Raw genomic sequence first — 14,024 nt, 5'->3', positions numbered from 1 at the left:
CTATTCAAAATTCTTTAGTATAAATAGGTAACCCACAATGTATTCCTCTTTATATGTTAGGACCCCAGCACAGAACAGAGGAACAAGTCTTAGAGTCTCCTTACTTTGAGTTTCTGGGCTTCTCCTCTCACTTTCAACAGTTCCGTTATAGAGTCCACAAAGCCTTGGTAATGAAAGTTGCACATTTTCTCAATTTCTCGATCATGATTGCGGATACGAGTTTCAAGCTTCTCCATAAATCGTCCATGTTCCTCACCATCATAGACAGACCTTTTAAAAAATGGCATGAAGATTATACTAGATTTATATCTAAGAGAGAGAAACAGAATTACAAAGTTAGAAGCAAATGCGTTTAGAAATTAGATATTTAAATTACACAATCCATAGTGTAATCCAATTGTATTAATGTTGACCCAATGCTAGATGAGTATTTGTTTAGGAAAATCTAAATTCTTGCTTCTTTATATTTAAGTGTTCAAGAGTGTTCATTACAGAATCCTCATCATAGAATGAAAGGACTGAATTACAAACTCTTTGAACCTTTCTTTCTCAATTAAACTAATCTAGAAAAGCTTACTTTTGGATAAACCCAACTATCCAATCACTACAAGACTATACCCAAGAAGTTGATGCTGCTGGAGAAAAACCACATAGCTGTGCTGCTGGACTCAGTTTAGGTATCTAAAGACAATTTTTTGCTGTTGTTGTTGTCTTTTTAGGGCCACACCTGCGGCATATGGAGGTTCCCAGACTAGAGGTCCAACCGGAGAGGTAGCGGCCAGCCTACGCCAGAGTCACAGCAACGCCAGATCCAAGCTGAGTCTGCGACCTACACCACAGCTCATGGCAACTCGGGATCCTTAACCCACTGAGCAAGGCCAGGAATCGAACCCGTGTCCTCATGGATGCTAGTTGGGTTCATTAACCACTGTGCCACGATGAGAACTCCATCTGATGACAAATTTTAATTGGGCAGTCCAACACCGCTCACTAGTTACTACTAAAACTATCCCGCCAACATCACCACTGAAAAATCACTTTGTAGTCTCCAAAATGTGTGAAAACCTTGCTTTCTGCTCTCCTCAAGTGTCTACCCTCTCACTTTCAGCTGCTGACTAACTATACACATCACAAGAAAAAAATAAAAATATTTCCTCTTCTCTCACTGAAATCAACCAGCCTACTTACATCTGAAACTCCTACTCTGTCCGCCCTCCTGTAACAATGGAAAAAAGTATTTCAAGCTCTTATCTATAGTCATCCATTCCTATTGCCTCTAAGAACTTTCTCCTGCAACTATTCCCTTTTATCCCTACTCTATATTTTCTCCCACTCTGCTAAATTATTATCGTGGGTAAAAATAGGATTTTAAGACACCTGTCCTTACCTACACATTTCTCTCCAGCTATCAACTTATTTCTCTGCTCCTCTTCCCAGTAAAACTTCTTTCTACTTCCTCACCTTCCAATAGTTAGCATTCATTTTACTGTACCTGATGGCTGCATTTGCTGTGCTTTAAATACGCCTTCCTTCTTCAAACACTCTTATCTCTAGACATCAGTGATACCACAGTATTGTTTTTATCCTTTCGCTGACTTGCCTTCTCAATCTCCTTCCTGGGCTCCTCCTCTATTCTTTCTCTAAATATTCCTAAAATCTCTTCTCTTGTCTACCTATATTCTCTCACCAAGCAATGCCAGCTAATCCCATGGCTTTATACAGTGATGATTTCCTAATCCACACCTTCGATTCAGAGCACTTCCCTGAGCACTAGACTCAAATGTCTAGCTGTTTAATATATACCATTCCAATTCGATTTTTAAAAGCCATCTCAAATTACACACACACACACACACACAATCATCTATCACCAAACACTCTCTACTCCCAAACCCTCTCTACTCCCAAACCTGTTCCTCCCAAAAGCTGTCCTACCACTCAGCCACCCCATTGCAGCTATGGCACTATCCAGTTGCCTAAGTCAAAAATCCAAATCCAGGAGTCACTCCCAATGCACCTCTTTCCATCACACACCCCATCCAATTCATTAGTAAACCCTGAAAACTCAACCTCCAAAAGATGTCTTAAAATTGACCACATCCCACCACTTCACTAAAACCCTAGTCCAAACCTGTATCATTGCCACAATGAACCAATGCAACAGCTTCCTAAAAGTCTCTACTCTGCACTGCACATCCCTCCTACTCCCTATCCCAATGCAGGCACACGGCAGAAAAAATGATCTTTATAAAGCAATAGTTCAGTTTTTATCCACCTGCTTAAATCTCTCCAATACCTCTTCTTTAAAAAAGGAAAAAAATTTGGAGTTCCCGTCGTGGCACAGCAGAAATGATTCTGCCTAGGATTCATGAGAACGCAGGTTCGATCCCTGGCCTCACTCAGTGGGTGGGTCAAGGATCCGGCGTTGCCGTGAGCTATGGTGTAGGTCACAGACATGGATCAAATGTTGCTGTGACTGTGGTATAGGCTAACCGCTATAGCTCCAATTCGATCCCTAGCCAGGGAAGCTCCGTATGCCATGGATGCAGTCCTGGGGGGATAAAAAAAGGAATAAAAATCTTAAATGCTTACCATGGCCTTTAAGATCCCACATAATCTAGTCTCTGATTATATCTCTAACCTCATCTCTCTCTAGATTCCACCACTAGCCTTGTCTTCCTCCATCCTCTATGCTCCTGCTACACTGGATTTTTTTTTTCAGCCTTCTTCCTTCCTGTTTTTGTTGTTCTTATGCTAGTAACACCTTCCCTTATATCCTCAAACAAGTTTCTCCTTCCCATCATCCATGTTTTGTTACTTATCTTCCCCTCAACACATCCCAATTAGACTGTAAACTCCAGCCAAGAGCTTTGTCTGCCATATTCACCACTGTCCCCTTAAAACAGTGCCAGACAAGTAGTTGGCAATGAGTAAACATTCATCGACTAAATGAATAACTAACATTATCTTTAAGACCACTTTGAGCAGAAAAAGTAAAGCCTTCTGGGGGACGGGATTAAGATGGTGGAATAGAAGGGCTGGAGCTCACCTTCTCTCCTAAAAACAACAAAATTCACAACTAAAGACTGAGCACTCTTCACCCAAATGGACTGGAAACCTTAAAAAAGATACCCTACTCCAGAAGAAAAAGAGGAGGCCACATCAAGAGGTAGGAGGGGCGATTTCATGATATAAACAACTCCATACCTCCTGGGTGGGAAGCTCCACAGACTGGAAACTGGTTCACAGAGACTCACCTACAGGAGTGAGAGTTCTGAGCCCCACATCAAACCCTCACGTGCAGGGATCCAACACTGGGAGAAAGAGCCCCAGAGCATTGAAGGCCCGTGGGGCTTGTGCACAAGAGCTCCACGGGACCGGGGGAAACGGAGACCCCACTCTTAAAAGGCTCACACAGACTTTCACATGCACTGGGTCCCAGGGCAAAGCAAAGTCTCCAAGGGAATCTGGGTCAAACCTGACTGCAGTTCTTGGAGGACATCCTGGGAAAACAGGGGTGAACATGGCTTATTGTGAGGGAAGGACATTGAAAGCAAATCTCTCGGGAATATTCAGCAGCTGCCTTTCTTTGGAGGGGGCCATTTTGGGAAAATCTGGCCCCCTGTCAGTCAGCTGCTGAAAAGCCCCAGGGCAAACAACAATCCAGGTGGGATCACAGCCCCACCCCTCAGTAAACAGGCTACCTAAAGACCCCTCAGACACACAGCTGCCTCTAATCCCATCCAGAGACTAAACCCCACCCACCAGAGGGATTAGAATCAGCTCCACCTAGCAGGTGGCAGGCATCAGCCCCTCCCATCAGGAAGCCTAAAGCAAGCCCCCATACTGACTTCAGCCACAGGGGGGCAGACATCAGAAGTAAGAGAGGCTACAACTCTATTAATCTGTAAGAAGGTCACCACACCAAAAACCTATAAAAATGAAAAGACAGAGGACTATAACTCAGATGAGGGAGAACAGGAAAAACCCCAGAAAAACAGCTAAGTGAGGAGGAGATTCTTAGTCTCCAGGAAAAAGATTTTAGACTGTTGATGCTGAAGAGGATACAAGACATTGGAAATAAACTGGAGGCAAAGATGGATAACTTACAGGAAACACTGACGAAAAGAGATACAAGAAATAAAACTTAAGAAGAGATGCAAAATACAATAACTGAAATAAAAAAATTCACTAGAAGCACCTAACAGCAGAATACAGGAGGCAGAAGAACGAATAAGTGAGGTGGAGGACAGATTAGTGGAAATTACGGATGCAGAATAGAAAAGAGAAAAAAGATTGAAAACAAATGAAGAGAGTCTCAGAGAACTCTGGGACAACGTTAAACGCACCAACATCCGTATTATAGGGGTGCCAGAAGGAGAATACCAGCATTTTTTGCAACATGGATGGACCTAGAAACTATCGTGCTAAGTGAAGTCAGCCGTACAATGAGACACCAACATCAAATGCTTTCACTGACATGTGGAATCTGAAAAAAGGACAGACTGAACTTCTTTGCAGAACAGATGCTGACTCACAGACATTGAAAAACTTATGGTCTCCGGAGGAGACAGTTTGGGGTGTGGGGGGATGTGCCTGGGCTGTGGGATGGAAATCCTGTGAAACTGGATTGTTATGATCATTATACAACTACAGATGTGATAAATTCATTTGAGTAATAAAAAATTTTTTTAAAAAAGCCACTTTGATCTCTGACATTTATTCAACAAATACGCATTTGCTCATTAACAACATTTTATGGTTTCATAATCATTTGTGGGTACCAGATCACGACCCTGATCCTGTGGATAAGAGAGCAGATCAGTTCCACTGCCCAAAACTCGTAGTAACCATAGAAAATACACATACAAGTTTCGCTTCCAGTAAAAATTCTGAACACTTCAGAAAAAGCAGAACAACTCATTTTCCTCCTTTAAAATAAAGGGAAGAGATTTTTATATAAATTAAAATAATCTGTTTTGACAATTAAGACACACTGTAGAATAACTACTTGCCTTAAAAGAGCTATTTAGAAAACACAAGACAGAATCTACCATTGACATTTGAACTAATTTCAAATAAGCATAATTTCTCCCTTCCAAAGGAAAAAAAAAGAAAAAGAAAAAGAAAGGTTTCCATGTGAAGGTACCAGTAGGTCCTGCCATTTGAAGAAGATGATAACCACTGAAAATTCATCAATCTAAATGGCATAAGATGTGGGAGTTCCCATTGTGGATCAGTGGGTTAAGAACCTGATGCTGTCTCTCTCCAGACGTGGGTTCAATTCCTGGCCTCACTCAGTGGGTTAAGGATCTGGCATTGCCACAAGCTGTGGCATAGGTCCCAGATGCAGCTTGGATCCACTGTTGCCATGGCTCTGGCATAGGCCTGAAGCTGCAGCTCCAATTCAACCCTCAGCCCAGGAACTTCTATATGCCGCAGGTGGAAGCATAAAAAGAAAAATAATAAATAAAGTAAACGGCATAAGATGTTATTCAATATTTACACAACCTCTTGGTTTCAAATTCAGTACATCTTGACCCAATAATACTTCTAAGCAACAAGTATACTTCCACCTACAATGTAAAACTTTGTTTTTTTTCCCTACAAAGATTTACGTGATTATGAAAAAAAAAAACCTCAAAGAGAAGAAAATCCCAAAGTTCAGACATTCATAACTTACATTAATAATGCCTTCCTAGCATTGTGAACTTTCTATAAATAATATATAAATAAAAGAAAGTAAAAGTGGATTTTAGCTGCCTGTGTGGCCTTGGCTTTTAGCAATGCAAGTAACTAACTGGCTAACGAGTCTTTGGCCAACTCAACTGATCTCTCTGACCCTTTCTCATCAGAAAATAGGAAGCAATCAATTAGAAATTCTCTTTAGTAGAAGTCTAGCTCTAAATTTCTACAGTTCACTTCCACTTTCAAGTTCAGTCACTAATAATGTAAAGACCATATATTTTCAGAATAGTGTAAAGGGGTAGGTCAAAACAACTTAATGAATTTTCTACATCCTTACCACTGGGCCTCACCTGTTTCGCCTTAGTGCCTTTATGATTCTAATATTCTTTTTAATTATAATAATGTTGAATAAAATGAAAAGTTTATAGTGGATCCTTTAAGTATCTTGGGAATTTTAAAAGTTAGAATAGAATGTAAAACCCACACATTTAAAACAGGAGTTCGGGACTATATTTAATTAACTTGTGTTCCATAAGTATGCATCAGGAAGCCCATAATTTCCAGATTTTATATGGATTTTATGCATAGAGGCAGAAGCACAGAAATGTAATTTTAAGGGAAAATGATCCACAGTTTTCATCTGGTTATCAAAAAGGTTGAAAAACACTGATTTAAAGGTTTTGTTTCAAACTGCCTAACATAGAAAAAGGCAATTATAATTATAGATCAGGGAGTTCCTATCATGGCTCAGTGGTTAACGAACCCTACTAGCATCCATGAGGACACGGGTTTGATCCCTCGCCTCATTCAGTGGGTTGTAGGAGCTGGCATTGCCATGAACTGTGGTGTAGGTTGCAGACACAGCTCGGACCCTGCGATGCTGTGGCTGTGATGTAGGCCAGCGACTACAGCTCCGATTTGACCCCTAGCCTGGGAACCTCCATATGCCGCAAGTGCAGCCCTAAAGACCAAAAAAAGAAAAAAAAAATTATAGATCAGTACCTAACAGTTCAACTTACATTAGCATTTCACATGTAACTCAGACTTAGTCCTAACCAACACATCTATCAGATAAAAAATGCCTGAAACAAACAAGCATTAAATTCTGGAAAGATCATAGATCTCCTGAAGTTAACCTAATATTGGTTGTCAAAAAAATTATACTTCTTGAACAGGGTATCTCCTTCCTCCACCACAAATGGCTTAAACTGGAGAAAGACTGCCATCTAGTGACGGCATTCCTTGAAACTTAAATTTGATGTAGCCAAGAGACTGCTTAAAAATCTAAAAACTATGTTCTATGATACTTGCTAGGCAAAGTCTTATAACTTATTGTTAAATGATATTTTATATAAAATACCCTAATCTTTAAATTTCCAATAGAAAGGAGAACAAAATCATATGCTTTTGGCACATGTGTGCCACAGTTAAAGCCTACGAAATAAACTACCACTGGTTTAATTATTTATGATATCCAAAGGATATTCTAATATCTAGTAAAAGGTAAACAAAAAGACTTCCTGGAAAATTATCAGTTTTTTTATGGCCTAAATTTTGACCACATAAATCTGCCCCATGGAGTCTAATTCCCCAAAAAACCAAAGTAAACCACAGGTTTTTGCAAAAAGTAAAATGTTTTATCTTAGTGTCCATATCTAATACATACTTCTAAACATTCCACCTAGATTACAAGAGAAATAAAACACTTCAGGAATTCTATTCAACAAAAATATTTATCATTCCATCATTCCCTGGTACTGAATCATTACAGGATTATACCACCAGCTAGAACCTATATCAGCTCCAATCTGTTTGTCAAAAGAGAAAAGTAATAATAATGTAATAAGCAAATGTTATCTCATTTAAATCACAGGCACCTTATAAACGAGACATCATTCCCATTTTATAATTAAAGAACCTAAAACTCAAAAAGATGAAGTAACTTGCCAAATCCACACAGCTAGGGAGTGTCCTCTGTCGTACATCAGTCTGTCTCCTTTCAGAGCAAAGGAAAGCAAGAAAATCACATGGACCCCAAAAACATTAGACTTGAAAGAGGCCTTGGAGATGGAATACAAAGCTTTTATTGTACAATGGAGGAAACTGAAGCCAAGAAAAGTTAAATGCCTTAATCAAAATTACACTGCTTGTTACTGATACATGTGGGCCTGACTCCCAAAGAAAACACAGTTAGGAAAATCTAATGCAATATGAAGCCTGACACAAAGCTAAGTGGTTTTTAAAAAAGACACACACACACACACACACACACACACACGCACACACACATGCACGCGCACGCACACACCTCGAGATGAGTCAACCTCCTGTTAGTTGTGCCTATACAAGAGATATTTATTCTTCTTCCTATTGGAAGAGTCCCAATTTGTTCTGGTATTTCATCTTTCCATCCTACTGCAAGGGTAAATACTAATTAATCTGTAAACCAATCATGGAAATTCCATTCTCCATGTCCATGGCCAGTTAACAGGTGACACAACTCACTGATACAAGTAAAAGGATGTTTGGAAATGAGGATCCAAGAAAAGGTTTCTTTCCTGAAGGATGCAGGACATTGTCCTGTACAGCAACCATCCTGCGATAAGAGATATTGCCAATAATTTGAGGATAAGGGGAAAGATGGAAAACATGTTGGTCCTTAATGATGAACCAATCCTAAAATAGTCCTATGCCCAGACTTCATGTTAAACGTGCTAATAAATTTCCTGTTTTAAGGGAAATTTTCTATTTCCACTTTGTCTCAATATTCTGCTATTTGCAAAGGAAAGTATCCTCAATGTACAACATTGTCCATTCTTCAAAGGTAGCAGGCAAATCAAACAACCAGCAGCAAGTCAAAGTCTACACATTGCTAAGGAATCGTATTCCCAGGACCTCTACTGATCTTCCCCTTTTTCTTCCAATTTAATTAAGAGTTTGAGGATCCAGCGTTGCCATGAGCTGTGGTGTAGGTCACAGACGAGGCTTGGATCTGGTGTTACTGTAGCTGTGGTACAGGCCGACAGCTACACAGCTCCAGTTTGACCCCTATAGCCTAGGCACTTCCATATGCCGCAAGTGCAGCCCTAAAAAGGAAAAAAAAAAAAAAAAAAAGAGTTAACTTGCATTCACTCTTCAAATCTCAGCTTGCACCTTACTTTTGCTGGAAAAAATGTAATCACACAGACTCTGCTATGCATTCCTCTCTTGTAATTAATACCATCACAGAATTTTCTATTTTCTATTTTTATTTTTTTGCTTTTTAGGGCCATACCCGAGGCATGTGGAAGTTCCCAGGCTAAGGGTCGAATCAGGGCTGTGGCTGCTGGCCTACACCACAGCCACAGTAAGGCAGGATCGGAGCCACGTCTATAACCTGCAACACTGGATCTTTAACCCACTAAGTGAGGCCAGGGATCAAACCAGAATCCTCAAGGATAGTAGTCGGATTCATTTCTGCTGCACCACAACGGGAACTCCCCATCACCGAATTTAACCATATCGTGGATACCCATTCACTTGACAATTTCGCCATACTAAAACGTTACTCTTCTTGTGGGTTGAGACTGTGTCTTACCCATATTATCTCCAGCTCCTAGCACAGAGCCTGGCACAGAAGAGATCCTCCATGTATGCTAAAGAGAGAAAGAGAAGGAAGGGCAGTAAACTAAGATGTGGTTTTCGGATAGTCTCAAAAATGGATGCAAAAGAAGATCATAACAAAGTTTATCTGCTGAGATGTTTTCAGAAGCAAGGAGAACTTCAAGACACAAAAGACTGAACATTTTGCTTTTTGTTTTTGATTAATCCAGGAAAAAATTCCAGAGTTTGTTTTGTTCTTTTCTTTTTCATATATATGTTTTTTAATTTTTGTCATGGTTTTAGTCCTGAAACATTTTCTTCTCATTAAGCTCCATGAAAGCATCATTAGTATTTCTGTTTATTCCAAAAGTTAAAAATAAAGCGGAAAAACAGATTTGAGCATGATGTTGAAAGAGACACTGCAGGAGGTCAAGAGGAGTTTAAAGTCCCTTCCCTTCCTTACTTCAGTTTGTCTACCAATTCAATTCAGACCCTACTAAGGAATTTGGATGCTCTGTGTAAGGTGAAAGTAGATCACTGTATATCATCAGCAATGACGGGAAAGCATGTGCAAATTAATGAAGTCTAAGCTGAACACTATATCCAAATGTTTCTGTACTGCCACAAGGTATCACTCAAATCCTTTTTCCACCCTTGAAGATACCAGTGGTATCCAACTGGCTTCACCAAGATAGCCCATTCAACTCAAAGAAGTTGGAATGGAGCTTTCCCTCAAGGCAGGAGGGAACCCCACATTTCCATGATGGCTCTTTTCAAAGGGATAAAAACAAGAGAGAGAAGTTTCAAATGGCCTCTAGCCAAAGAGCCTACTAAAAACCTGGTATTGGTTAGAGAGCACAGGAAAAGTGGAAAAGGGGACCCTGTCACAAAACTCCAGTCAAATCACCAACAGACTATTAGGAATAAACTAATGAAAGCAAGGAAATACCAAATTAAGGATACAGAGACTGCCCTAATTACTACCATGATAATGTCACACTGTTCGAACAATTAATCATCATAAGTAACTGAAGATACCAAAGGCACTACAGGTATGCTAGTGGCTTCATCTTGGCCGCTGTGTCAATTTGTATTAAGTGCAAAAAGATTTATTCCACAGCAGTTTTCAGTGGTGGTCATAAAATCTAGCAGCTACAAGTTGGGCTTCAGATGCTGCTGCCAAATAAAAGAAAGAATCCATCTACAGCCTGGTGATACCAATCGAAGCTAACCTGGAAAACTGCTAAAAAGCAGAGTAGTAATATAGTTGGTATACACAGGGTTGTAAGTAACATTGGTAGGTTAGCTCCAGTTTCATTGCACAGAATTCAAAATGTCAAGCGTCATACTTAAACATGCACCACTGGAACTAAATGAAACTACTGATTCACTTACTATCTAGCGCCATTGTAATGTGTCTGAATCTAGGGTATGTGAGTAAAACTTTTCAATATCCTTCACAAAAGATATCAAGTATTTAATTTAAATCATTATTCTGAAGAGCTATAAAAATATTTTAAAAGACTCCTCTTCAATTGAAGAAATACTTCAGACTCACCACATTTTAAACTATCTTTATGGCTCCAATGACAGGATCATAAGACTATTAATACAGAAAAACAAACCAGTGGGGTTGGGTATTAGAAACACTTAAGTGAGGGAGTCCTGGTCTCCTTATGCATCGAGTTTTAATGTGGGCCAAACAAAACTAGAACAACCAAGTTTCCTAGAATCACTAAATCAAACTATAATAAATGTGATATCATTTGTAAATGGCATCTAGCCAAAGAGCCATTTTGTATATAATATATATGTACCTACATAGGTATACATTCTATACATATACATGTGTATATTACATAGTGTATATACAATACGTATGTGTGTGCTGTACACATATATGCACAAAGCAAACACACACACACACACACACACACACACACACACACACACACACTTCTCTCAATTTCTGAGAAAGAAACAGACTTGCCAACATCACATTCAATTCCTGGTCCAATTTTGAACCCCATGGCCAAAAATGACTACGATTTAAGGCATCTTAAGCCTATAAGCAATGAAGACCCTGAAAGAAGGATGGATAAAAGGTATCTGAACAGTTTCCATCCTAAAAAATGAAGGAGAGAGAGCAGAGTAGGGAAAACAGGATAAAGTTTCATGAACAATATGCAAGACTGGATATACCATGAAAAACTTTAATACTACTAAACTCCTAAAACTGCTAGATTAAGTTTCTAAATCTTCTTTAGTATATGGCTAATCAAAAAAAGAAAATAAGGAAAATTTCCAGAGGCCAAAACAAAATTGGAACAGGAATCCAAATTCTACCAATCCCCTATAACTTAATGTCTCTATTTTAAAGCCATACAGAGAACAAGAGACAAAACCTAGGCTGCACAAGAGATGGTGACTCTAATCAGAAGCCTCCAAATGCATAAAGCCCTTGGTAGAAAAATTCTTCCCCATAAAAGGAGGCTGAAAGGAAACACCTGCCTTGCAAGGGCATGGGGTGGGGGGTGGGGGGATGCAGTGTGATTCCTGTGATAATTTAAAACCACAACCTGGCCTTCTCACCCAAAGAAGGGGAGCCCATGTTCATACTAATAATATTATCTGTGTTGTCTGAGATATCTCAAATTGATAATTTATTTTAAAAGTAGTCCCCGTCTGGTTGTTATAGTGTTCCCTGAAAACTAACTGAAACAAAGGCAAATCTTCTGCAGAGGAATACATCTTAACCCATACTTCTAATTATTCTCACAAATAACACTCCTTGGAGCTGAACTCAAGCATCAAACACCATAAAACACACCAGGAAACAAAGCAAGTAAACAAGAATCAATAAAAACACAACAGAATCAGACTTGCAAATGATTGAAAATAAATATCTATAAGTTTAAAATAAATGTGTAATATGTTTAAAGAAATGTAAGATTATCCTCACCAAAAAAAACAAACACAGACACACTGAAAAAGAGAAATTTTTGAATAAAAACTATAACTGATATTTTAAAATTAGGAAGTGGGAAGGGACAATATTTAGCTAAGAAGTAGATATATGTATGTATGCATATATGTATTTATTTGCTTTTTAAGGCCGCACCCGCGGCATATGGAGATTCCCAGGCTATGGGTCGAATCAGAGCTGTAGCTGCCGGCCTACACCACAGCCACAGCAACACCAGATCCGAGCCGCGTCTGCAACCTTCACCACAGCTCACGGCAACGCCGGATCCTTAACCTGCTGAGCAAGGCCAGGGACCGAACCCGCAACCTCATGGTTCCTAGTCGGCTTCGTTAACCACTGCGCCACGACGGGAACTCCAGAAGTAGATATAAAACTTACATAAAATGCAGCACAGCACCAAAGATGTAAAATGTCTTAGTCTACAGGGCTGCGATAACAGAATACCATAGAGTATCCTATAAACAACAAAAACTTCTCTCTCTCAGTTCTGGAGGATGGAAGCCTGAGATCAGGGTGCCAGCAGAGTCGGGTGAGGACCCACTCTGGGTAGCCAGAGGGGCAAGCAAGCTCTCTGGAGCCTCTTCATAAAGGGTCAGAACATGAATCCCGTTCACGAAGCCTCCACCCTCCTGACATAATCACTCCCAAAGGTTCCCAACTCTTAATACTCTTAACACCATCACCTCTGGGGTAAGGATTTCAACATATGAATTTTGAAGGGACACAAAAACTCGATTTATAGTAGGAAACATTAAAGAAAGACAGAGAACATGAGAACAGGACGGGTTTAATGGGAGCTCTAGGAAGAAATAACAAACAGGTAATGTTCGAGGAAATAGCAGAGGATTTCCCAGAATTGATAAACAATACAAGTAAGTTGTTATCCTCAAAATAAAAAGACAGGTCTATAAGCCTCACCGAAAGGAGTCTCACAATGGAGGAAAGGCACTCCTCTCTGTTCAGCTACATCTATCAACACTGAAACAGGCTGCCATTCCCGTCATGACTCAACTATAGTAGCGTATAGATCCTTACACTGATGGAGCTAATTATACAAATACATGGGCCCTTAGCACCATTTGGTGTGTCTTTTATGAATGCATTCTTCCACAACTACAGCATTTTTTCAAACTGCTGCCATTCTTTTTAAGACCCCAACCTCGATCCTGCAACTTACTTTCACAATAAATGACTTTGCCACCTATCTCACAAAGAAAATGTAGGCTTATTAGACAAAGAATCCTGATTTCCTGCATTCCAACATAACAAGTCTATCTGTATCTCAATCTACTCTTACACTTGTGCATCCCTATCTTGATAAAACAGACATCCTACTTTACTAAAACTAATCTCATGTTCAAAAAATCTTATTTCTCCTCTACCCCAGGAATATTACCCCATCGATACTTTTTAAAATTTCTGTACTTTTCATGTTTCAGCTCTAATGACTTCTTAATAAAATATGTCCCCTCTCACGATAACTTGACTCAGTCTAAAAAAGAAAAAAAAGTACTATTAAATTAAAATCTCTTCCAATAATTTTCTTTCTGGCATCCTTTCTTTTTCTCCTTGTTACAGTTAAGATTCTAAAAAGAGAAGACTTGGGAGTTCCCGTCGTGGCGCAGTGGTTAACGAATCTGACTAGGAACCATGAGGTTGCAGGTTCGATCCCTGGCCTTGCTCAGTGGGTTAAGGATCCAGTTGCCATAAGCTGTGGTGTAGGCTGCAGACGCGGGTCAGATCCCAAGTTGCTGTGGCTGTGGCATAG

At 39.7% G+C, this 14,024-nt stretch overlaps 1 protein-coding gene across 3 annotated transcripts in view; it reads right to left on the bottom strand.

Annotated features, from left to right (window-relative positions):
- Nucleotides 1-14,024, bottom strand: part of EXOC6B (exocyst complex component 6B) — a 607,614-nt gene that overhangs the window by 528,330 nt on the left and 65,260 nt on the right. For all 3 annotated transcript variants that reach the window (XR_014841692.1, XM_085018912.1, XM_085018911.1), the window contains exon 2: nt 105-270. Coding sequence is in view for 2 of the 3 variants with exons in the window: in XM_085018912.1 (XP_084875038.1) it covers nt 105-270 (166 nt within the window). In the remaining variant the exon portion in view is untranslated. The remainder of the gene's footprint in view (nt 1-104; nt 271-14,024) is intronic.

This window comes from Sus scrofa, chromosome 3 (assembly GCF_054392235.1).
Source record: "Sus scrofa isolate SSC_HxYL_T2T_F1_AM1 chromosome 3, Sscrofa_HxYL_maternal_Yorkshire_Landrace_v2.0, whole genome shotgun sequence".
NCBI lineage: Eukaryota > Metazoa > Chordata > Mammalia > Artiodactyla > Suidae > Sus > Sus scrofa.
The sequence above is the reverse complement of the archived record's forward strand: the minus strand, read 5'-3'. Positions and strand labels throughout refer to the sequence as shown.